Source organism: Equus quagga, unplaced genomic scaffold, assembly GCF_021613505.1.
Source record: "Equus quagga isolate Etosha38 unplaced genomic scaffold, UCLA_HA_Equagga_1.0 146_RagTag, whole genome shotgun sequence".
Taxonomy (NCBI): Eukaryota; Metazoa; Chordata; class Mammalia; order Perissodactyla; family Equidae; genus Equus; species Equus quagga.
Window position 1 is genome coordinate 2543598 of NW_025796728.1, and position 26559 is coordinate 2570156.

The 26559-nt window shown below is 41.3% G+C and overlaps 1 protein-coding gene across 3 annotated transcripts in view; it reads right to left on the reverse strand.

The window, feature by feature from the left end:
* The window catches only part of LOC124233000 (PGAP2-interacting protein), a 53628-nt gene that overhangs the window by 1938 nt on the left and 25131 nt on the right, over positions 1–26559 (reverse strand). For all 3 annotated transcript variants that reach the window (XM_046650000.1, XM_046650001.1, XM_046649999.1), the window contains 6 exons: positions 25060–25165; positions 23871–24006; positions 22067–22216; positions 16919–17063; positions 12624–12685; positions 7366–7521 (listed from right to left, as the gene is read on the reverse strand). In XM_046650000.1, coding sequence (XP_046505956.1) covers positions 7366–7521; positions 12624–12685; positions 16919–17063; positions 22067–22216; positions 23871–24006; positions 25060–25165 — 755 coding nt within the window. The remainder of the gene's footprint in view (positions 1–7365; positions 7522–12623; positions 12686–16918; positions 17064–22066; positions 22217–23870; positions 24007–25059; positions 25166–26559) is intronic.

Consider the following 26559-nt stretch of genomic DNA (forward strand, 5'->3'; position numbering starts at 1 on the left):
GCAGATGTAGCTGCCTTCACAGTTGGTGTGGATCAAGCTGCAGATCTGATCAGCCTAAAATTTTTTTTTCTTGAGGAAGATTAGCCCTGAGCTAATGACTGCCCGTCCTCCTCTTTTTTGCTGAGGAAGCCTGGCCCTGAGCTAACATCGTGCCCATCTTCCTTTACTTTATATGTGGGATGCCGACCACAGCATGGCATGCCAAGTGGTGCCATGTCCGCACCCCGGATTTGAACCAGCAAACTCTGGGCCGCTGAGAAGCGGAATATGCAAACTTAACTGCTGTGTCACCAGGCCGGCCCCTAAAATATTTTATTTGGACTTCTCACACTCCTGGTAAATGAAGAATAAGGAAATAGGGAAATTTTTTTTCTTCCCGGATCTTCCAGCTTCCATTTAAGAAGTTACCTCAAAATCACCCAAGCAGAACAGAAAAGAGAAAAAAGAATTAGACAGAATGACAACAGTCTAAGGGAACTCTGGGACAATATCAAGCATGCTAACATTCGGATTATAGGTGTCCCAGAAGGAGAAGAGAGAGACAAAGGGGCAGAAAATTTATTTGTAGAAATAATAGATGAAAATTTTCCTAACCTGAGGAAGGAAACAGACATCCAAGTTCAGGAAGCACAGAGAGCTCCAAACAAGATAAGCCCAAAGAGGCCCACACCAAGACATATTATAATTAAACTGTCAAGAATGAAAGACAAAGAGAGAATCCTAAAAGCAGCAAGAGAAAGGCCACAAGTGACATACAAAGGGAAACCCATCAGGTTATCAGCAGACTTCTCAGCTGAGACCCTACAGGCGAGAAGAGAATGGCACGAATTTAAAGTGCTAAAAGGAAAAGACCTACAGCCAAGAATACTCTGTCCATCAAGGTTGTCATTCAGGATGGAAGGGGAGATAAAGAGCTTCCCAGACAAGCAAAAATTAAAGGAGTTTATCACCAAGAAACCAGCTCTGCCAGAAATGCTGAAGGGACTTATTTAAGTGGGAAAGCAATGACCACAAATAGAGATTTAAAAAAATTATTAAAAAACAAAACAACAACAACAAAAAACCAGGCAATAAAATCACTTGTAAGGTAAAAATACAGTAAAGGTAGCAGATCGACTACTTGTGAAGATAATATGAAGGTTAAACGACAAATGTACTAAAATCACCTATTTCAATGATAAGAGGGTAATGGATAGACAAACACTAAACAAGAGACTATATATGATTTGAAAAACATATAATGTGGGAGGAGGGGAGTGAAAAAGTAGAGCTTTTAAAAGAGGTCGAGCTAAAGAGTCTATCAACTCAATACAGACTGTTATATGCATAGAATATTAAATAGGATCCTCATGGTAATCACAAATCAGAAACCTATAATGAGCAAGAAAAAAAGTAAGACAAAAGAAATCAATCATATTACTAAAGATAGCCATCAAAACACAAGGGAGGAGAGCAAGAGAAAAAGAAGGAACAGAGAAGAACTACTAAAACACTCAGAAAAAAAAAATAGGGACAAAATGGCAATAAATACATATTTATCAATAGCTACTTTAAATGTCAATGGACTAAATGCTCCAATCAAATGCCATAAGGTGGCCAAGTGGATAAAAACACAAGACCCATATATATGCTGCATACAAGAGACACACTTCAGACCTAAAGACACTCAAAGTGAAAGGATGGAAAAAGATATTCTATGCAAATAGCAAAGAAAAGAAAGCAGGGGTAGCAATACTTGTATCAGACAAAATAGACTTTAAAACAAAAACTGTAACAAGAGACAAAGAAGGGCACTACATAATGATAAAGGGAACAATCCAACAAGAAAATATAACACTTGTAAATATCTATGCACCCAACATAGGAGCACCTAAATATATAAAGCAATTATTAACAGACATAAGAGGAGAAATAGACACAAACACAATAATAGTAGGGGACTTTAACACTCCACTTACACCAATGGATAGATCATCCAAACAGAAGATCAATAAGGAAACACTGGCCTTAAAGGACACATTAGACCAGATGGACTTAGATATATACAGAACATTCCATCCAAAAACCACAGAATACGCATTCTTTTCAAATGCCCATGGAACATTCTCCAGAAGTGATCACACATTAGGCCACAAAACAAGTCTCAATAAATTTAAGAAGATTAAAATAACACTATGCATCTTTTCTGACCACAAAGGTATGAAACTAGAAATCAACTACAGGAAGAAAACCAGAAAAGCCACAAAAATGTGGAGATAAACAAAACGCTACTGAACAATGATTGGGTCAATGAAGAAATCAAAGAAGAAATCAAAAAATTCCTGGAGACAAATGAAAATGAAAACACGACATGCCAAAATCTGTGGGATACAGCAAAAGTGGCTCTAAGAGGGAAGTTTACAGCAATTCAGGCCTACCTCAACAAAGAAGAAAAATCTCAAATAGACAATCTAAAAGCGCATCTAAAGGTACTGGAAAAAGAACAACAAACGAAGCCCAAAATCAGCAGAAGGAAGGAATAATAAAAATCAGAGCAGAAATAAACGAAACAGAGACTGAAAAAACAGTAGAAAAAATTAATGAAACCAAGAGCTGGTTCTTTGAAAAGATAAACAGAATTGACAAACCCTTAGCTAGAGTCACCAAGAAAAAAAAGAGAGAAGGCTCAAATAAATAAAATCAGAAACGAAAGAGGGGAGATTACAACAGACACCTCAGAAATACAAAAGATAATAAGAGAATACTAGGAAAAGCTAGACGCCAACAAATTGGATAATCTAGAAGAAATGGATAAATTATTAGACACATACAACCTTCCAAAACTGGACCAAGAAGAAGCAGAAAATTTGAATAGACCAATCACCAGTAAGGAGATTGAAACAGCAATCAAAAACCTCCCAAAAAATAAAAGTCCAGGACCAGATGGCTTCCCTGGTGAATTCTACCAAACATTCAAAGAAGACTTAATACCTATCCTTCTCAAACTCTTCCAAAAAATGAAGAGGAGGGGAGGCTTCCTAACTCCTTCTATGAAGCCAACATTATCCTGATACCAAAACCAGACAAGGACAACACAAAAAAAGGAAATTACAGGCCAACATCACTGATGAACATTGATGCAAAAATCCTCAACAAAATACTAGCAAATCGAATACAACAATACATTAAAAAGATCATACATCATGATCAAGTGGGTTTCATTCCGGGGATGCAGGGATGGTTCAACATCCACAAATCTATCAACGTGATACACCACATTAACAAAATGAAGAATAAAAATCACATGATCCTCTCAATAGATGCAAAGAAAGCATTTAACAAGATACAGCATCTATTTATGATAAAAACTCTAAATAAAATGGGTATAGAAGGAAAATACCTCAACATAATAAAGGCCATATACGACAAACCCACAGCAAATATCATTCTCAATGGAGAAAAATTGAAAGCTATCCCTCTAAGAACAGGAACCAGAAAAAGATGCCCACTGTCACCACCTTATTTAACATAGTATTGGAAGTCCTAGCCAGAGCAATCAGGCAAGCAAAAGAAAGAAAAGGGATCCACATTAGAAAAGAAAAAGTGAAACTGTCACTCTTTGCAGATGGCGTGATTTTATATCTAGAAAACCCTAAACATCCCACTAACAAACTTTTAGAAACAATAAAGGAACACAGTCAAGTTGCGGGATACAAAATCAACATACAAAAATCGGTTGGGTTTCTATACACTAACAATGAAGTAGCAGAAAGAGAAATTAAGAATACAATCCCAATTACAATTGCAACAAAAAGAAATAGCTAGGAATAAACTTAACCAAAGAGGTGAAAAATCTGTACACCGAAAACTGTAAAACATTGTTGAAATAAATCGAAGAAGACACAAAGAAAAGGAAAGATATTCCGTGCTCTTGGAGTGGAAGAATTAAGATCGTTAAAATGCCCATACTTCCTAAAGCAATCTATAGATTCTACGCAATCCCTATCAAAGTTCCAACAACATTTTTCACAGAAATAGAACAAAGAATCCTAAAATTTATATGGAACAACAAAAGACCCCGAATAGCCAAAGGAGTCCTGAGAAAAAAGAACAAAGCTGGAGGAATCACACTCCCTGATTTCAAATTATACTACAAAGCCATAGTAAGCAAAACAGCATGGTACTGGCACAAAAACAGACACACAGATCAATGGAACAGAACTGAGAGCCCAGAAGTAAACCTGAACGTTTATGGACAGCTAATAGTCGACAAGGGAGTCAAGAGCATACGATGGAGAAAGCAGAGTCCCTTCAATAAGTGGTGTTGGGAAAACTGGACAGCCACATGCAAAAGAATGAAAGTAGACCATTCCCTTACACCATGCACAAAAATCAATTCAAAATGGATTAAAGACTTGAATGTAAGACCGAAACCATGAGACTTCTAGAAGAAAACATAGGCAGTACGCTCTTTGACATCGGTCTGAGCAGCATATTTTCAAGTCCCATATCTGACCGGGCAAGGGAAACAAAAGAAAAAATGAACAAATGGGGCCACATCAAACTAAAAAACTTCTGCACAGCAAAGGAAACCATCAACAAAACGAAAAGACAACCTAACAATTGAGAGAAGATATTTGCAAACCATATATCAGATAAGGAGTTAATATCCAAAATATACAAAGAACTAATACAGCTCAACATCCAATTAGAAAATGGGCAAAAGATCTGAACAGAGATTTATCCAAAGAAGATATACGTATGGCCAACAGGCATAGGAAAAGATGCTCGACATCACTAGCTATCAGGGAAATGCAAATCAAAACTACAATGAGGGGAAAAGAGGGAGAGAGAGAGAGAGAGAATGAAGAGGACAGGGAGAGCGCAGAGAAGAAAACTGCAGAAAACCACAGGGAAAGTACGGTACAGCCTCAGATCTTTTAATTTTTTTAAAAAAATAAAACTTACTTCTAGTTCATTTTCCCATCAAAAAAAAAAAAAAATTACAATGAGGGATCACCTCACTCCGGTCAGAATGGCTATAATTAACAAGACAGGAAACAACAAATGTTGGAGAGGATGTAGAGAGAAGGGAACCCTTGTTACACTGCTGGTGGGAGTGCAAACTGGTACAGCCACTATGGAAAGCAGTATGGAGTATCCTCAGAAAACTAAGGATAGAGCTACCATATGATCCAGCTATCCCACTGCTGGATATTTACCCAAAGAACCTGAAAACACAAAAGCGTAAGGATACTTGCACCCCTATGTTCGTCGCAGCATTATACACAATAGCCAAGACTTGGAAGCAACCTAGGTGCCCATCAAGGGACGAATGGATAAAGAAGATGTGGTCTTTATACACGATGGACTACTACTCAGCCATAAGAAATGATGGAATCCGGCCATTTGTGACAACGTGGATGGACCTTGAGGCTATTTTGCTGAGTAAAATAAGTCAGAGGGAGAAAGTCAAATACCATATTATCTCACTCATAAGTAGAAGATAAAAACAACAAGAAACAAACACATAGCACTGGAGATTGGATTGGTGGTTACCATAGGGGAAGGGGGAACGGGGGAGGGCAAAAGGGGTGATTAGGCTCACATGTGAGGGTATGAACTATGATTAGTTTTCAGGTGGTGAACATGATGTAATCTACACAGAATTTGAAATATATTATGATGTACAGCCGATAAATTAATTAATTAATTAAAAATAATAAATGTAAAAAAAAAGTTACCTCAATCAACATAAAGAAGGAAACTTTTTTTTTTTTTTGAGGAAGATTAGCCCTGAGCTAACATCTGCTGCCAATCCTCCTCTTTTTGCTGAGGAAGACTGGCCCTGAGCTAACATCCGTGCCCATCTTCCTCTACTTTCTATGTGGGGCACCTGCCACAGCATGGCGTGCCAAGTGGTGCCATGTCCGCACCCGGGATCTGAACCAGCAAACCCCGGGCCACCAAAGCGGAACATGCAAACTTAACCGTTGCGCCACCAGGCTGGCCCCAAAAAGGAAACGTTTTATTTTACTTCTACTGTTACTGCTACAAATACTTTGCTGCTATTGCAGCTGCTGGCTACTGAGCATTCACCACACACTATTCTAAGAACTTTATGTGTCACTCAAACCTCAACTAACCTTAAGAGTTAGCCACTACTATTTTTCCCGTTTGGTAGATGAGAGATTTGAGGCTTGGAGAGGTTAAACAAGTTGCCCACAGTGACACAGCTGTTCACTGGCAAGAGTGAGGATTTGAACGGGGCAGCCTGACCCCAGAGCCCATGCACTTCACAACTCCATTGCACTCGCTACACAGGGCAAGATCAAATACAGGAACGGAAGCAAATCAAGGCTGGGTTACAGCTCTCCTTACATTCACTGCCCACACTTTGGTACAGTTTTTTCTTGTTGTAAAGAGAGACAAGGAAGAAAAAGAGAATGGATAAATGTCATTTTTCCCCCAAACAAAATGATGTCTGAGAAGTCTCTAGAGCCATTAGCTGGTAAGAGTAGTAGAAATGTCAAATAATAGTAATGGATAGGACATGTTCTGGGTTTGGTTTTGTGCAAACGTTTCCTCTCATTATCCAGTCATGGGAGGAGAAAAGAGCACGTACTCCAAATCACATGTTTTACTGCAAATGGACTTCTCAGATAATCTCTATTTAAAACTAAACAAAACCCAACATATTTCACACGGTAGACTATCTGCAATGGAAACGAATTATCCGCTCGCCACAGTCTCAACACTAACTGCCCATTAGAATAACCTGGAAAGATTTTTCAAACCCCAAAGCCCAGACAACAAAGAGATGCTGATGAATTGGTCTAGGGTGGGGCCCAGGAAGTGGTAGTTTCTAAAAGCTCTCCAAGTGAGTCTAATGTGCAGCCAGCGCTGAGAGTCACAGCAAGCCAGCGATGCTAAGAGGCTTTCTTCCCACGTGGCTCTGTCCGGCACTGGCCACGTAACCCTAGGGAAGTTATTTCACGTTCCTCAGCCTGAGCTTTTTTACCTATAAAATGGGGATAACAAGAGTACCAACCCAATGAGGATTAATCGAGATAAGACACAGAGCACTGAACAGGGTCTGGGACACAGAACACTCAAATATGGTGCTAAGGACGGTGACGGTGAGGATGATGCTGATGTGATCTTTTGGCCTGACCTTGGTCCTGTAACACAGTTCTCTGCCCCAGAAAGCAGAGACCATCACTTCAACCCAAGCAGGCTTTGATCATCTTTACCATGAGCTCGCTTACCTCAATGAACCTCCAGAACCAAATATAACTTGTAGCTCATGGTGGGATAATATTTAGGTCCCTAGAGGGGATGCGTTGCCTCGTAACTGTAGTCTACAACATAAAGGAACTCACTCACCTGGGATTGAAATGAATTTTCTCAGGAACTTCCCTGGGGTCTGTGACCACTTTCTGGTTGTCTCTATAATCAACGGGGTCATCAGGGATGCTAAATTTAGCCATCTGAATTTCAGAGTCACTCAGTCCAGCATGGGAGATTCTTGCATAACCCAATCTGTGGCAGAAATAGAAATGTTTTGTAAAGGTTTTATCATCATACAGAAATCTGATGAGATACCCTCATTATTAGCCAATTTCCCATTTCTAACTCTACCTTGTACATCACTAGAATTAACTTGATTTAATCCTCTAAATATTTATCAAAATATTGCTTTTATGATATAAATGAATAAGGAGCATGCACATAGATTTAATTAACTAAACATACTTGACAACCTTACTCTACTTTTTTACACCAATGAATATTCTGCCTACACAAATTGCCTCTTACACAATTATGTTTTGAGTCAATAACAAGAATTCTTCAGAATGATAGGAGCGTATGCCTAAATCATTTCTTACCTTTAAAAATCCAAATACCACATGCAAATTTCCATCCATGCTAACAAGTCTAAAATAAAAGATTTTATATATCTTAAAAAATGGCACATCCTGGTTTTGCTTAGAGCTTTCAGTTCTCCAGGAAATCAAAGCACTTTATGGATGTTATCCAAATAATTATGGAGAAGCTCAGGTGGAAAAATGAGAGAATTGTGAGCAGCCAAGAATTCCTTTCCTTTTCTTTGTTTTTGTTTTTGTTTTGGTGAGGAAGATTGGCCCTGAGCTAACATCTGTTGCCAATCTTCCTCTTTTTTTCCCTCCCCTCACCCTTGGTACATAGTTGTATATCCTAGTTGTATGTCCTTCTAGTTCTTCTACGTGGGATGCTACCACTGCATGGCTTGACAAGCAGTGTGTAGGTCTGCACCCAGGATCCAAACCGGAGAAACCCAGACCACTGAAGTGGAGCAAGGGAAGTTAACCACTACACTACCTGGACGGCCCCAAGAATTCATTTTATTTTATTTATATTTTGCCTCTTCAAAAGAAATAATTTGGGGCTGGCCAGGTGGCGCAGCGGTTAAGTTCTCATGTTCCACTTCTCGGTGGCCCGGGGTTTGCCGATTCGGATCCTGGGTGAGGACATGGCACCGCTTGGCAAAAAGCCATGCTGTTGTAGGCGTCCCACATATAAAATAGAGGAAGATGGGCATGGATGTTAGCTCAGGGCCAGTCTTCCTCAGCAAAAAGAGGAGGATTGGCAGTAGTTAGCTCAGGGCTAATCTTCCTCAAAAAAAAAAATAAAGAGAGAGAAAGAAAGAATTGTTAGGGGCCGGACCGGTGGTGTAGTGGTTAAGTTTGTGCAATCTGCTTTGGCGGCCTGGGGTTTACAGATTCAGATCCCAGGTGCACACCTACGTATCACTCATCAGGCCATGCTGTGGTGGCATTCCACATACAAAATAGAGGAAGATTGGCACAGATGTTAGCTCACAGATAATCTTCCTCAAGCAAAAAGAGGAAGACTAGCAACAGACGTTAGCTCATGGCCAATCTTCCTCACGAAAAAAAGAAAGAAAGAAAGAATTGTCAGCTTCAGTCATTCATTATTCAGTGAACAAGTATATATGAAGCCCCTACTACATGTAGGCATTGTTCTAGGTTTGGGGGATAAACTGAACAAATCAAAGCCCTTGCCCTCATAGAGTTTCATTCTAGTTGGGGAGGACAAATTAAATATGCATGTACGTGTGTATAAAGTCTATCAGGTGGTGATAAGAGCCTGAGCACTAAGGGGGCATAAACAGAGGAAAGAGGGTGGGGAATGCTAGGTGGCAGAGGTCGCTATTTTATGGTGGATGGTCAGAGCATCCCTCTCCGACAAAGTGACATTTGAGCAAAGAACTGAATGAAGTGAGGGAGCAGACATACAGATATCAGAGGAAAGGAGTTCTAGGGAAAGGGGACAGCAAATGCAAAGGTTCGGAGGTAGAATGTGCTCCGCTTTTTTGAGGACCAGCTCTGCAACGACTGGAGTGGAGTGCAGAAGGGGGAACCTGAGTTTGCATGGGGAGTGGGGGTGGCAGATGATGCAAACCCTTGCAGGTTGCTACAAGGACTTCAGATAAGTTCTGAGAGTGCGATGGGAACGCAGAGGCTTTTGTGCAGAGATACGATGGCTACCGTGTGGAGAACAGACTCCAGGCAAAGGGTGGTAGCCAGGAGACCAGTTAGGAGGCCCCTGCAATAATTTAGGTGAAAGACGCTAGGGGCTTGGGCCAGGGTGGCAGGAGGAGGAACTTAAAACAAAGCCTGCAATGACTTGAAAAATAGTGACAGAAACTCAGAGCCAGGCAAGCGGAGGCAGCAAGTCTGCCCGCTGTGAAGGGTAAGAGAAGAGCAGTGATGGCAACAGAATGGGGTCCAAGCTGTCCGACAGGTTGGTGTACTTGTCTAAGCTCAGGGCCCAAATCCATGCAGGTCCCTGCTGTCCCTAGTAAATCTAAGTTATTTATTTCCCAAATCTCTACGATCAAATTCTAATCTGTTTCATAGATACTGCCTTCAAAGGAGCTTCCCAAAGTCCTTGAAAATAAGGAAACTGAAAATCCAATCTTCTACTAAAACAGGGGATCTCTCCCTGTGGTCCAGTAAGTATATATTAAGTGCCTACTAAGTGCAGGACACTGAATTAGATGACTGAGATAAAGCCTACAGAATTGGTTTGTGGACAGAAACTGAAAAACAGTTGCCCCTAACTTCATTAATTTGGGTATTTTCAAAATTACCTTCCCAGCTGCTGTAGACTAATGCTTGTGTCCCCCCAAATTCATATGTTGCAGCCCTAACCCCCTGTGTGGCCATACTGGGAGATGGGGCCTCTAAGGAAGCAAATGAGTTAAATAAAGTCACAAGGGGGGGACCCTGATCCAACAGGATTAGTGTCCTTATAAGAGGAGATGCAACAGAGCATGTGTGCTCACGTGTGCTCTTTCTCTCTGTCTCCAGCACTGTGAGAAAATAAATTTCTGTGGTTTAAGCCAGCCAGTCTATGGTATTTTGTTCTGGCAGCCGGAGCTGACGAATATACCATCTTTGACAGTCACATTTAGTGTACACACACACACACACACATATAATCTGCCATCCCACTCTCCTAGGGAGAGGCAATAAAGGTCTCGGGCCACCAATGTACAAAGAGAGCCCAGGGATTAGCAATTAGGGGCACTGGTGCTATAAAGACCACTGTTCCTCGGCAACTAGCACTTTTGACAACTTGAACTTAGACCTATCTCACTCTATATAATAAACTGATTTCTGGAAATTCTAATATCCCTATTAAAACAATCACTTTAATTTCAATTTAAACAGAAACAGTGTTTTCAATCTGAGGTATCGAATACTTCACAAAACGAACACTTCGGCACACTCCCTCCCAGCTTAGCCCTTTGGGGACACCAAGATAATAGTCAAGCCATCTCTCCTGCAGCCACGTGGGCATGTGCTGAGTTTCTTTTTAGAGTTTCTGAATTATTAATATAACCGGAAGGATCTTAGCATCTTGAGGGCCTCCTTGGCTCACCTCAGTAAGCATATGAACTGATGGAGTCATCCAGGAACCAAAAAAGGCCACCATTTTACTAGGTAGCATCCAAAGTCCTTAGTAAGAGTCCACAGGACCTTACGTGCTCCCCTCCCTCCCTGCCTGTACACTCCCCCTCACCTCCTCTACCACCATCCCACCTGCACACACTCCAGCCCCACTAGCCTCATTTTTCTTCAAACATATCAGCACTCCAGCATTTGGGCTTTTGCACTAGCTGGTCCTTATACCTGGAAGGGTCTTCTCCCAGGTAGCAAGATGGCCCACTCCTTCAAATCTCAGCTCCAATGTCATCTCAGTAAGACCTACCAATCCTCCTATTTACAATCGCAACCCCACCTCCATATTCCAGATGCTCCTTACCCTGCTCAACTTCTTCCCACCACACTCATCACCTCCTAAAATATGCTATCATGGCATTACTGATTCCATCATGCCAATCATTGTCTATCTTCCCTCTGCCAGGGTAAGGATCCTTCTCCGCTTTGTTTACTGCTATACCCCGGATGCCTGACATGCACTGTGCTCCATCTATACTAGTTGAATGACAAATGGAGTAAAGAACAGGAGAACCTAACAGTTTGCTTTCACTGGGCTATAACTCAGAACTGAACAAGCCATATCTCCAATAGGAGAGAAGTCGACCCTGCAATTCTATTTTATTCCTAGAAGGCAACCATTTTCCTTCATAAATGTAGACCACAGATCTCAGAATATAAGGTTACTTAAGGAGTGATCAGGTCAACATCAGCCCGTCTTCAGGTAGGCAATGCCAAGACTTCTCTGGGTGATGAACTGCTCTGTACGGAGAGGGGACTAAGGCCCAGAGAGGTCCATCTTAGAAGCCCACAGTAGAGGTCCCAGCACCGTCCCAAGGAGGGTAGTCAGAGGCCTCAAGTCAAACATCTCCAAACAGATTCTGTACTAATAGGAGGAGCCTGGTGAGTTTCGGGGATGGCCTCCAGCACGTTCCCTCCACTGAGGAACCCTGAAAGTGGAGGGACCTGTGAATCAAATCACTGTCTAGATGATCTGCCCCCCTTGCCTCTCTCATGTCACCTCCCATCTCACTCTACTCCAGGCACGCAGGTCTCCGTGCTATTATAAAAACACCAAGCCAGCTCCACTCAAATTCTGTACCTGCTATTCCCTCTGTCTCGAGAGCTCTTCCAGGATATAGGCAGTTGGAATCCCTCATTCCAGTCGGGCTGCCGCCTGGACATCACTCCATCAGAAACGCTACTCTGTCCATTCTATGTAACACACCACAGCCACCCCCGGCACCCTCATCCTTCTTACCTGGTTTCATTTTTCTTTTTCAACACATTTATCACCACCTCTCCTATTCTATTTCTTATGTGCTTATTTTCTGTCTTTTTCCACTGGAATGGAGGCTATATGAACAAGGATTTTGTTTTGTTCCTCTTATATCCCCACTGCCTAGAAGAACACCTGGCACATAATAGGTATATAATAAATACTTGTTGAATAAATGAATGAATGAAAGAATGAATGGTCAGTCCCTTTTTTTGGTATTAAACTTTTCTTCACTTTATTTAAAGAAAAAGTTAAAAAAGGAACTAATTGCTTCCATAAAGTTTTTCCTTTCAAGATAGACCCCAAAGATCCCAGTCAACAGATTAAAAAAAAAACTAACAAACACCTATGCTCACCTGATCAGCCCTCGATACATAATGTATTCACACCATCTGTCTTGATCTGTGCTGTCAATATCCTAATAAAGAACAGAAAAGAGAATGTTTAAAGCATAAAAAATAGTGCTCTATTCCGAACTGCCAAGAAAACGTGTAAGCTACAGTAATAAATACGGCTTTGTGCATGCTATTTTCTCGGTCTGGCTCCTACTGATCGGATAAGGTCCAAATTGTTTATTCATTCTACAGACATTTCTGGAGCACCTACTATGTGTCCATCCAGCCCCTGTACTAGAAGCTGGGAGTACAAGGAGGAAAGTGGTCTAGATCAGGAGCGAGGCAGGTAAATCAGCGGTTACAATACAGTCGCTGGCTCCCTACAGCTTTCCAGGTCCCTCATCCCAAGCAGAATTTACGGCATCCTCCTCGGTCATCCTATGCAGTACTTTCTGCACACCAGCTACACCATTCTGTACAGTTATTTGTTTATATGTCTCCACCCTCCCCTCCTGAGCAGAGGGATTCTTAATCACTTTGGCTCCCTGGTACTTAGCATGAAGCCTGGCATTCGGCAGGCACTCAATCTGTGTTTGTTAAATTGAATCACTGGAAATAAACACATTTGGGAAGTAATCATGAGTCTTTTTGATGTTGAAAGCTTGAGACCAGGGTTATTTTTCATCAGAGAACCAGAACATAAACATGTTCTTTTTCTATAACGTGTTGGGAAAACTCTCAATATGGAGCTTTTATACTGAAGAAATTTCCATTTTCTACTTTTAAAACATCTCATAAATAAAAAATACATCTGACTTTTTCCCATTTCTCAATTTTACTATTAAAATTTAATTTAAAACGTATTTTAAATACATAATTTAAAACAATGTCCTGCCTGGTGGTGCAGCAGTTAAGTTCACCCGTTCTACTTTGGCAGCCTGGGGTTCGCTGGTTCGAATCCCAGGCGTGGACCTACACACCACTTATCAAGCCATGCTGTGGCAGACATCCCACATATAAAGTAGAGGAAGATGGGCATGGATGTTAGCTCAGGGCCAGTCTTCCTCAGCAAAATAAGGAGGATTGGCGGCAGACACTAGCTTAGCACTGATCTTCCTCAAAATAAAAAACCATATTTTTAAATCACTAAAAGAATACACCATAATTTATTATCTATTTCTCAATTTTTTTTCATAAGCTTAGTGGTGGACACCTGGATGCTTGTTAATTAATCTTTTTGATTACTCTTATATCACACACATACATAGGCCTTTTGTATACATGAAAAAATTATAATAAATGTTAAACATTAAATTAAAAAAATTTAATGATGAAAAAGCAAATAAATTGAAAGTACTGTTCTGATTTGCCTTGGGAAGAAATAAAAATTTAGTCATTCTGCTGTATATATTGGGAATAATAAATTATGAATATGTTTAACTATCATTTTATTTTACTAGGTTTTTAGAAGATGCTGTCAAATTTTAAGATGGCAGAATTTAAATACTCATTTCTTAAAGAGAAAAATCTGTTCATCCAAGCATTTATGATTAAAATTGCTCTCTGCATTAATAAACTTCCCAATAGAAAAAGGCCATATAAGAATCCACTGCCAATCTTGACACAGCTTCTGACTGTGACAGTGGAAACCAACAGAAGATTAAATAAAAATCAAATAAAATTCCTCTTTCCTAACACCATGCATATCCCTTACACACACACGCGCACACACACACAATGTAAGAATCCTTCCCTTATTATGATGTGATTTTTCCTTAGACTTGCCAAATATCATCTTGTCTAATATTCTTTTGTACTTTATAGACCGTGTATTTGGACATTTATCTTATTTGATTTTATACATACAGCCAGACGCACATAATATGTACATATAGCTACCACTCATCGAGTGCCTCCTACATACAAGGCTGAGGACTTTGCAGGCATTATCTTATAGTCCATCCTCATAACAACCCTATGATACAGTAGATATTACCATCACCACTCTACACATGTGGACGTTGAGGTCCACAGACCTCAGTCCCCAGAAAGGTGAAATAATTTGCTCCAAGTTCACACAGCTGAGAAATACAGCACCAGCTACGCTAGTGAACGATGAGAGACCATACAGAGAGGGAGCCCCAGCCAAGAACCAGCACCAAAGCCACAGACATGTGAGTGGGGCCATCTTGGACCCCCCCAGCCACAAGCGAGCCACCAGCTGACTGCACGAGTGAATCCAGGCAAGAACAGAAAACCACCCAGTCGACCCACAGAAGCAGGAGACTATTAAACCACTGCTGCTTAAGTCACTAAGGTTTCAGGTGGTTTGTTACACAGTGATAAATAACTAACACAACCTCTGTGATTCCACACTCTCCAGATTTTCCCTTTACTCTTCTGACCTTTCCTTAATCGCTGTCCTGAGATAATCTCCCTTCTCTTCCCTCACCCATCACCCCCATGATAGCCACATTAAATGTGGCTTTATCAGGGGTTTTCTTTCGTCTTATTTTTGCAATTCTCTAACCTCATGAGCAATGTTATCTGTTTCCATGGTTTCAACGGTCAGCTAGATGATGTCACCTCCTTAATCTGTATCTCTAGTCCTAGTTGCCCTTCTCAATTCCAGATCCACATATCCAGCTGCCTGATGGCAATTTCCATTAATATCCCACAGATACCTCAACTCAACCTAAAGCTGAACTCATCATCTTCTTTGCAAAATTCTTCTTACTTATGAATTTCCTATAATAACAAATGTCACCATCATAAGCTCTCTGACTAAAGCCAAAATCCGGAGTCTGTACTGGCCACACTTTCTGCCTTATCCTCTAGGGCAGAGATGAACTCATCTCCCCAGTATCTGCCTGGCCCTTCTTCCAAAGGTGTAGTATTTTTAACTAGGTATCGAGGTTAAATATTGCAACTCCCAACTTCCTGTATGGTAGGGTGTGGCCATATGACTAAATTCCAGTCAATAAAATATAAGTACAAGTGCTGGAGGTCAGTTTCCTGGAATTTTCCTTTAGAGATTTCTTGCATATGCTCTTGGCCCCTTCTTTATCCTTTCCTCTGTCTTGCTAACTAGAACACGGATGTTGCCATCTTGGACTGGGAGGCAAACTTGGGAATGGAGGCCTCATAAAGTGGAGCCCCAAGACAGAAGGAGCACACTCCGGATACCACAGGATGCCACACCAGTGCTGACTCACCTGCCCAGACTTCTACATAAATATACTTCTCTTAGTTAAACCACTGCCATTTTGTGTTTTCTGTCTCATGGAGAAAACCCTCATCACACCATGCTCTCTCTCACCTGTCTTTCAAAGCACTTGATAAGATGGATAAGCTTTTTTGTCTGCAGATATTATCTCAAGACAATGAAGTCAAAAACAAAATGTAAAGGACCAAGAAATCTACTTAGGGCTTAACTAAATATAACAATTATATTTCTCATTATAAATTAAGGCATTTAACACTCCAGTTGTACAGCATATATCATATATCAGTCTCCAAGATTTGATTTGTGTGTCAGTTCCCCAGAGCATGACTGTATCTGGGTACAGTGACAAACTCGACTGTTTTGGATCTGAACAGGTAAGTTCTAATTCAGTATCATTTAGTGAGGCCCTGTCTGGCTGGTCAGCCAGCCTGTCTGTGTGCCATTTCATTTCATCTTTTACTCTCAGCATCATAATTAACTTGCATAACGTGGCAGATTGTATTTTCTAAACATGGCTAGAGTAACTGACTTTCCATATGGTATTCTTATAAAGTGACTTAGATACTCGTTGATGGAGTTTATGTTTCTCTCACTTGAATGTGAGCAAGCTGTGACAATGGCAGAAGTCACACTACATGACTTACAAGGCTAGGTCATACAAGGCAATACAGCTTCTTCCTGGTTCTCTTGGGACACACACTCTTGGAAGCCAGCCATCAAGCAAGGAGGAAGTCCAAGTAGCTCATGGATGCCACCCAGGACCCCAAGCCCAAAGCCCCAGGGGATCTTGTATTCAACAGCCAGCAACTTGCCACTTCTGAGTCATCTGCAAAATGGCTCCTGCAGGCCCCAGTGGAGCCATCTAGCGGCACGGAGCAGAAATGAGCTGTCCCCACTGAGCCCTGTCCAAATGGCAGATTCATGAGCAAATAGATGACTACTGTTATTTAAAACCAGTATGTTTTTCAGTGGTTTTCTATGCACCAGTAGGTAATCAGAATACATATTAAATAGTTGGAGTGGGATTTTTTTTTAAACATGGAGAAACATTTTACTTAATAAATCAGAAATCGTATTAAGATTGTGTTACCTTCACATTACCGTGTTCAACAAGCTGCAGATAATCCCTGGAACCAGGTGCTGAAGTGACATATCCCAGAAATATCACTCGATTAGAGCTACTTTTCAGTAGTTTTGAAACAGCAATAGCCTGAAGTTTCCTGTCGAGGTCATCTCTAAAGAAATGCAAAAATGTACCTCTTTATCGTATTTGCAAAAACAATTTTTAAAAAGTCTTAGGTTCCTAAGTTCCCAAAGAATATCTTCAAGCAGTGCACAAACCCAGAGTCACTCCTGCTTCGGCAAATGTCTTAATGTACAAACGAACAAGGCAGAGACACTGTTTCCACAGAGTAAGCCAACAAATTCTGACTAAGAACAACATGATCTTTCCCCACAAATCATTTGGAATCGAGTTGATTTAAATATCAACTCTAAAAATAGCATTTGTTTGATTTTTCATCAGACCTGGTCATCAGTATGACATCTAAAGACTAGTAGTCAAAAAAGAAAAAAAAAAAGATGCTAAAGTACTTGTAGAGGGAGAATCCTAACCTTCACAGAACATACCAGGCTTATATAACCTACTCAGCTCCTTCAGCTGAACACCTTCTAAAAGCCTCGCTGGCTCTGCTGGTCAAATACTGGCTACACATGATGTTTTTATTATGCTAAGCACTGCAGATGTATAACTGAGATAATTAGGCAGGTACATCAAACTTTTGGGTGGTTTATGGTCAGTCTGTTTGGGAAAAAATAGGCAGATCAGATCTGACATGATGCAGCCAGGAAAACTGAAACCACTCTAGGTGTTTCAAACCAAGTGAATTTAACACTGGGAAATGATTAGCGAGGCGACGGGAAGTCAAACAGGAGTCAGTGAGGCAACCAGAGTTTAGCAACAATGAGAAACCAGTACCACTTCCAGGGCTAGAGGAACAGGGGGAGATGATATTCCCAGAGTCCAGAAGCCAGCCCTGACTGGAGATGGCACTACGGAGAATGCTGCCCAGAAGGAGCTGGGGTCACAGAAGAGATTCAGCTGCTGCGTCACAATAGACAAAGAAAAGAAAGAGAGAAGGAGAACTACCCTGCCTTCGTCCCGCCTCCTGCCCTCCACCTTGCACTAGTGCCTCCCATTAGTGAAACCCACCCAGGAGGCAGAAGGCAACAGACTCTGGGAAGTGTGGCTCCCTGCAGGGTGCAGCCGAGAGGGAGATGAGCCAGGAATGGATCGAAGAGCTAACAGGCAGTAGATCAACACAGGCGTTTACAGAGAAAGACAGCTAATAAATGATCGTTAAGAAAAAAAACAATGAAAAAGGAAGACAGAGGGAGATCACCAAGGACTGAGAAGACCAGAGAAACCTCCCTGAGCTAAGACCCGAAGACAGAACTAAGCTTAGTAAGAATGTGTAGACAGCTGAGTACTATTAAAAGATGCCTCGAGAAACAGAAGAGTGAAAAGAATGACCATTTGTTAAACATCCTTGATACGGAATGCTCATAATAACTGAGAGGCAGGCATTAGCTCTATTTTTAAACGAGATTAAGAAACATACCTAAGGTGAGTTTCCATCTCCCCTGCCTACATCCATCTTGGCCTACTCCATGCCCTGGGAGGCTGACCCCTGCGAACTTCATCTCCTGGGCTCCTTTGTCTGCTGATTTCCAGTTAGGTTTGGCCACTGGCGACACCAGGAGATGAAAAGGTGGGAGGAGAGAGAAGTCGGGGTATTTCTTCCCCAGTAGCTGCATTCCTCATGCCTCGTGGCCCTTCTTCCTGGCTCCAGATCTCATGGGGCCCTGGGAACACTACTCCCTCTGCCTGTCCCTTCAGCCCTCAGGATGGTAATGACTCCCCACTACTAGTTACTAGTAGTGTACACTAGTTACTAGTGTCTGAGTCACTCAACATTTCTCATCTGTTCCTCTGACCCTTCCAACATCTTGGTAAGTAGTCCCTTCATTAGGTCTGTTCCTTCCGATACATACAACCGACATTCAAATCTGGTCTAGAGCATTCCAAAGTCACTGCACCACAGATAGGGCTTTCATTCAAATATATTTTAGCAATATATAATTGGAAAATAATCTATGAATTTGGTCTTAAATTTTCTCAGGAGATAAATTTTATCCAGTAATAATAATAAGAATAAAAAGTATACGTATGGGTATAAAGAAATGGGGGGGAGGGAGGGAAAGAGGGAAGGCGAGGGAGGGAGGGTGAGAGAGGAAGGAAGAGAGAGAGAGAAAATACATTTTGTGTTTCCTTATCTGTTAATATTTGATCAGCCCAATAACCTTATTTGTGGGCTAAAAAAATAATTTTATCTGATTTTCAGAGACAAGAGAAACGAACTCTTGCAGATTATCTTACAACAGAACCCAAACTAACTACAGACTACAAGTTCTGTGCTCTTTCTTCTCTGTACATTTATGCAGAGAAATACATGAAAAAAAAAAAGAATGATGATTCTGGTGGCTCAGTTAATTACCTAAAATTATCTCAGTTATGGTGTGTACCTAACTGACTTCTAAGGAATGTCGCTATTTCCTACTTATTGGTTGTACAGAGATATTTGTGTAGTCAGTAATTTAGAAAATCTTGTTGAATCAGCCAGCAACACGCATAAGCATTCTGTAATTCATTCCTAATATGATTTCATGTTTGTACGCCATAATCACCAGAAAATGAAATCTCTAAATATTTAGTCACAGGAAGAACTTTTTATCTAGTCTTGTAGAAAACAAAGGCAAGCAAAAATATGTAATGATGGCTTCACGAACTGTTCGAAGATGAACTTTCTCATGTTGCTGGTTGGCAGGCCACAGTGCGCATGGACAGGGCTTCTAAGGAATGACATCAGAGCTGTGGCTCTAAGGGAAAAGACTATACCTCCTACTGTGCTTGGGAACAGCAGGTGCTTGATTTATGTTTGATGAATGAATTCTGTTTTGAGCTGCCCAATATACCTGACATTTAGAACTGGCTGATAAGCTTCAACAATGACAAGCGTTAATTGAGCACTTAGTGTATTCAAGTACTTTGTATGAGGTAATATATCTCATTTAATTCTCCCAAGGACCCTATGATTTGGTAGGATTATTGTTCCTGACTTACAGATGAGGAAACCAAGGCTCAATGTAGATCAATAACTTGGTGAGAGGATATATCTTGAATTAGGATCAAAACCACCTTGGTCTGGCCCCAGGTTCTGGAACTCCATGCTTCTAACCATTAAACTATGTTGCTCCTTGCCCTCGAGTTACATCTCCTCTGTAAGTGTTAGCTATTATTCTTACTGCTGTTGTTGTCATTATTATTAAATCAAGTGAGTAAGACAGCAACTAAAGGATACGGTGTTAACCAGAGAGTTTTAAATATGTGGTTCACACAAAGTTAGCAAAGGTAATCCTTCTCTCGTCTTTTCCAAATCATCACATTCTGAGGGCTAACTTTTACTCTTCTCTTCCCTTTCGAGTGGAGGAGGCTGGAGGGAGTTGCAGTGAAAAAAGCAAAGGAACAATGGGAAGGAGTGGACTCAACTGTTTCTTAGGTTGAGATTCTGCAATCTTGAAATACAAAAGTGCCTATTTTTTACAAGATAAACCTAATTCAAGTGCAACTTAAGGTCAGTGGAATGATTTTTGAATGCCTACACTTGCTACGTGAAAATTACCAGGACAAACAGAGGCATTTCCTCAAACAGCTTATGAATAGGATATGAACCATCTATATCATCCATCCCCAAACACCCTTCTTATTTCTAAGGAGACAAGCAAGGGTCCAACGAGCAAAGGGCTCACATTAATGACATTTGGAGTTTGTTTATATTAATTATGCTCTAACTAATTTCAGAAAATATTCAAGTATGCTTTCACAGATCCATATAACACTGTGAGAAAAAGTGAGGTGACAGGAAAATAAGGGTAGCAGGCACATTAGTTTTGTTCAGGTGAAACTGACAGGACAACAACGTGGTTTTCTTAACGTTCTGTCTGTCACTTTAAAGTTCTGTGGCCTCTTGTGTCATTAACATGGACAGGATCTGTGTGTCATATTTTACAGCACTAAGCACTTACATTAGTGTTTTCAATTATTGTTACAGAACGTTTAGTATGGTAGAGCATAAATTATATACTTTTATCTTTGCTTTAACAATATACTGTTGGCATTATTCATGACTTTTTTTTTAGGGCTAAGCCACTGGTTGTGAATGTTATTCTTTGGGGATAAACTCATTCCGCCTTCCTCGTGCCTCCTTGTAGAGCAACTTTCTTAGGAAACTATCTCTGGCCTCGCTTTCACTCTTTACTTTTTGGGAAGACTTTTCTAATTAATTAAGTTTGGAAGAATTAACCAGGCATGCTTGTCTCAAATCCTTCCTCTCTCTTCTCCTTGGAACCTCCCAGTTTGCAGACTGGGTGTCTTCTGGCACATTCTCTCCAGCAAGGGGAGAGTTGGGCAGGGCAGACTCTGCCGCTCCTCTGTGGGTCTGCTGCTCTGGCAGAGCCGGTTTCGTGTACGTAACGGGATAGATTAGCAGGTCCATGTGGACACACTTAACCCATGTTGTCTACATAGGTTTATCAGAATTAAAAGAGATATTCGGCCTCCCTGCCAGATTCCTCTGCCTACCTATCAGCTGATTGTGACAGCACGAGGGGAAAAGGAATGTCATTTAGTACCCTCAAATCCCAACAGTACTCCCATTGTAGTGACCCTGTAGAAGGGAATTTCATTTTTCTGCAGTCTGGTTTGCCGTGCGATTCCAAGCACTTGCAGGCTCTGAGTTGGGTCTACCTAACTCCTAGCTGTGTGACCCTGGTTGGCCAAGTCATCTAACCTCCAGTTTGGTTTCTTTATTTGTAAAATGGGGCTACGATAGTACTAACTTTATACAGAGTGAAGATTAAATAAAAGAATGCACTTAGCACAGCACCTGCTCAGCAATTGCTGGCTAACACAGTCATCACTGCTGCCCTCTACCATCATTAACGACTGCCTGCATCTCAAATGTTTTCATGCCTGATTTTTAAAACCAGCAAAACAGAAAAAAGATACTTTCGGAGAAAAAAAAGAAGAAAGAAATAAGTCAATGAACGGAAATCAAAGTAATGTGTTAACAGTGTTTCTTGGCCTTTGCGTACTATTAGAAAGACCAAAGAAACCCACTCGTGATTCCCAAAGTGTGTCACAACAAAATCCACCAGTCTGTCTGAGATGTTAACAGTCAGCGTTATGGCTGGTGCGATCTCGCCCTCTGGTGACGGAAGAAGGTGATGCTCTGATTTCATAATTGGGTATCTTGACAAAGCCATAATCCTGTATTGGAATGAAAAGAAACATGTGTGTCACCGTTGGTCCCACCATATCACGCAGACAGAACTACGCAAATGCATTAAAAAGGGATGTGTCACACTTCAAGCATCTCACTGAGGGCCATTCAGAGCAATACTGTGGCGGAGATGTGTGTGGTAGTCTGACAGCTCACGGCATCTCTGCTATTCAGCACATCTCTGTGTCACTAACACAATGCTATCAACTGTGTTTTAATAAGCGCTATGGAGACACGAAAAGAGCAGAATTAGTAATACACAAAATCCATTTTACTTGCATTGTTACTCTGGCAACATGTGCATAAACAATTCTAATATTAACACATTTGGGAATGTACACTCTTGCTAGCAAGGATAGAGAGTAACAATTTACAAACTTAGAAATGACAAACTGTCCAATAAAGACATGAAAACATGTTTCACCTCACGCTAAGTCAAAGAACTACATAAGAAAAAGACAAGCAGAGCTCAGACCTCGGCCGGCTTCTCTTCCCTGGTGGCGTGCACTACAGCTCTGGTGCCCTCGCGGAGTCCCTCCGACAGGGCCATCTCAACAGGGATAATACCAGAATTTACATGTCCAGGTTGTCCTGTCTCATTGGACCTCCAGGCTGCACAAAACTGCTTACTGTATGTCACTTGACTGTCTGAGGGCATCTCAAACTTAGCACAATCCTGCTGCTCACCTGGTCATTCCCATCTCATGAAACGGCCTCATCTCCTATCAGGTATTCTGGTAAAAAACCTAGATGTTGCCCTTGTCACTTCCCGGCCCCTGACCAGGAACCATCAGTAAGTCACATCAGCTCTGTTGCAAAATAGCTCCTGAATTTGTCCCCTTCTCCCCATCTCCCCAGCTCCCACTGTCATCTCTCACCTGTGCTGGCACATCTACTTCATCACCTGTCTCCCTGCTCCCGCTCTTGCCCCCAACAATCTGTTCTTCTGGGAACATCCAGAATGATCTTTTAAAAAAGTAAATCAGGTCCGATCTCTCCCATGGGTTATAATCCCCCAGTGGTTTCCCATGAAAACGGAATTAAATCAGCCTAAGCATGGACCATGGGGCCCTCTAAGATCAGGTGCCCACGCCTGACCTCATCTTTTTACCAGTTCTCCCTCAATCCCCACATTCAGGCACGCCAAGCTTGATCCTGCCTCAAGTCTACACTGGCGGTTCCCTCAGCTCTTCCCATGGGTCCCGGGTCCTTTTCATCATGAGGTCTTCAGAGAGACCCTCCTGACCACCCTACTTACAGCTGCACCCCACATCGCCCCTGCCCACCCACTCACTTTCCTTTTCTACGTAGCACTTACTACTGTCTCAAATTATCTTATTTATTTCTGCGCACACATTTGTTTTCTGTCTCTTCACACCACAATGTAAGCTCCATGAGGACAGCATCCAAGCCAGACATGCTTGGTGCTGTAACCTCAGCTCCTACACTGAATGGTCTATAACGGTGAATAATTGAAAATATCCAGCAACAGGGAAACCAGTAAGGCAATTACTGGAATTTGCACATCCTCAGCACCTCCTCATCCCCCAGGAAGCAGCCCTGGGGCAACTTGCTACTCCAGGCCTATGCTGCCTAGTCTTTCAGAGCTATGTTCAGCATTAATTCGCCAGGTACACTCACCCCCAAGTGTGATCCCTTGTGCTAGGACCAAAGTCGGTATAGAAACCCAACTTCTCCCCTAACCACATGGTTAAGTCATTGTTCCCAATAAAGGGCTTAGAAGCATCGCTCTCCAAAACTGTTATGAAATCTGCACCTGTTCAAAAAAAAATGCACATAGTGATTAAGTATAGAAATGCAAAAAGAGTTAGTAAAATTTAATTCTGTAACCCTTTGCCTTTACTCAGAAATCAAAAAAAAAAAAAAATCCTAATGAGTCACTAAAGTTGCTCAAATCTGAGCTACAAGGGAATTTTCCCATTTTTAGAATGTAATGAAAACATGGGACACCTTGAGGAAATGCAGGAAAGGATAAAAGTGTAACTTTTCTAAATTTTCAAATATTCTTAACATCTTTCCCAAAATTTCAAATAAGCTTAATGCCTCTCTCAAATACCCAATTTATGCTCAGAAACCATAGAGTGGTGCACAATAGTGTTTTATTCCTGGGCAAACACTTCTGTGATGTTGGCATGGAAGTAAGTTTATTGGTTTTTTCAGACTCTGGCCAGATGTGCTTTAGAGGCCTATAATAAGGACTAAAGGACTAAGAGCCAAGGACATTTTTTAGCAGCATTAGAATCATACAGACCCTCAGCAGTTTCTCAGGAGACATGCTTATCAGCAGGCACAACCAGAACAGTTCAGCCCTTTACATATCTTGCTCCACGTTCCACATAGTTGATCTAAGAACCCAACGCCCACATATTTTAAAGGATGCTTCATACAGAGATGAATGCACCCCAGGGCACGGAAACTTACAAATTGGCCCGTATGTTCTTGAAAGCAACTTGCTTGCAAACGAGCATCACCCTGACCCATTCTGCCTTTCAATCTGACAGTTTTCTGGTCCACAACAGTGGGCCTCCAATTGACAGAAGCCACCAGCAAGGGCATCTCTAAGAGCAAATGCATGACAAGAATCCCCTGCAGATACCCAGTATGAGGCTCTGTTCAGAATCAACTGAATTAATTGCTCTCAAACAGACAGATGTGGCTACAGAAGCTTAATCCTCCTGTAGATGCCCACCAAAGTAAAGCCTTTTTAAAAGATTAGTTTATGACCCAGCAAACCCTCCTCCTATTACTTATGATCTTGCTCAAAATAAAAGTAACAACAGTACCTGGAACTAAATCCAATAAGACTTACCTGTTTGACTGAGCAGTTGGGCTGATCTTTCTAGGCTAGACCATCCTTCATTGTCGTAGCCAAACCTGAAAGCCCAGATGGCGGCAGAGATCTCTGTGGCTGGTGCCTGAGGAACAGTTAATGGTAATTTAGGATAACTGAACAATGGCAGTTTCAGTGACCCAGTTATCTCCACCTCTCTCTTCCAAGATTCATATTTCAGCAACGAAATTTCCTTAGACATTTGCCCACGTTTAATTCATAAAAATAAGGAAATATTTGCTAGATGGTATTCTCATAATAAATCTTCTGTGAACTTCTAGCTTAAGCTTGGAAGGTAGGAGGACTGTTTGGAAAGTGAGCATTTATAATAAGTATTGTTTATAATAGCAAAAAATTCTAAACAATCTGGCTGTTGTTTCAACAGGAAAATGAATAAATAAATGGTTTCACAAACATATAACAGAATACTACACAGCCCTAATAAATGAGTTAGGACTACATATTTCCATATGGATGAATCTCACAAAGGTGATTTTAAGTAAAAATGTTGCAAAATATATACGTCAGATGTCATTTAGATAAAGTTAAAAACATGAAAGGAGCCAGCCCCATGGCTGAGTGGTTAAGTTCGCACGCTCTGCCTCGGCGGCCCAGGGTTTCACCGGTTCAGATCCTGGGTACGGACGTGGTACCACTCATCAAGCCATGCTGAGGTGGCATCCCACACAGCACAACCAGAAGGACCTACAACTAGAATACACACCTATGTACTGGGGGTCTTTGGGGAGAAGAAGAAGGGAGAGAAAAAAAGAAGATTGGCAACAGATGTTAGCTCAGGGGCGAATCTTTATAAAAAAAAAAAGGAAAAAACAATATTGTCTAGGGATATATGGTATGTACTAACAATATAAAGAGATGCATGAAAATGACAAACAGCAGATTCAGGATAGAGGTTACCTTTGCACTGGAGAAGACTAAGATCACAGAGGGGGATACATAGAGGCTTATAATATATTTGTACAGTGGTCTGCCAATATAACTGAGTTATAAATGGTGTCACTCCCCTACTGTACTGGCAAGGCCAAGGGACAGGAGCCCACCCCTTTGAGAGTTCCTCTTTTGGGTTCCTGGGCTCAGCCAGAGAATGCATTGCCCAACCCTAATCATCCACCTCAAACTAATACCTACTGGTCTACAACAGGGATCCTGCTAAAGAGTATGGCTGGATTAGCCAAACCCAACACCACAGTGAAAAAACAACTCAAAGTGGACCACACAAGTTCAGGTTGGGAGAAGGATAAGTAGCAACCGCTTTGCATAGGAGGGCTGCTACTTAAACAGTTCAACATGCTACCGACAAGGAGCTGGGCATTTCATCTTTATACAAGAACATTATTCAATTTAGTGAATGTCATGTAAAGAGAATGGAAACATCAACAGAGATTTCAGGAGGCACAATTATACTCATCAAGCTATCCCTTTTCACGTAACTATATGTCTATAATTAACTCCGGATTT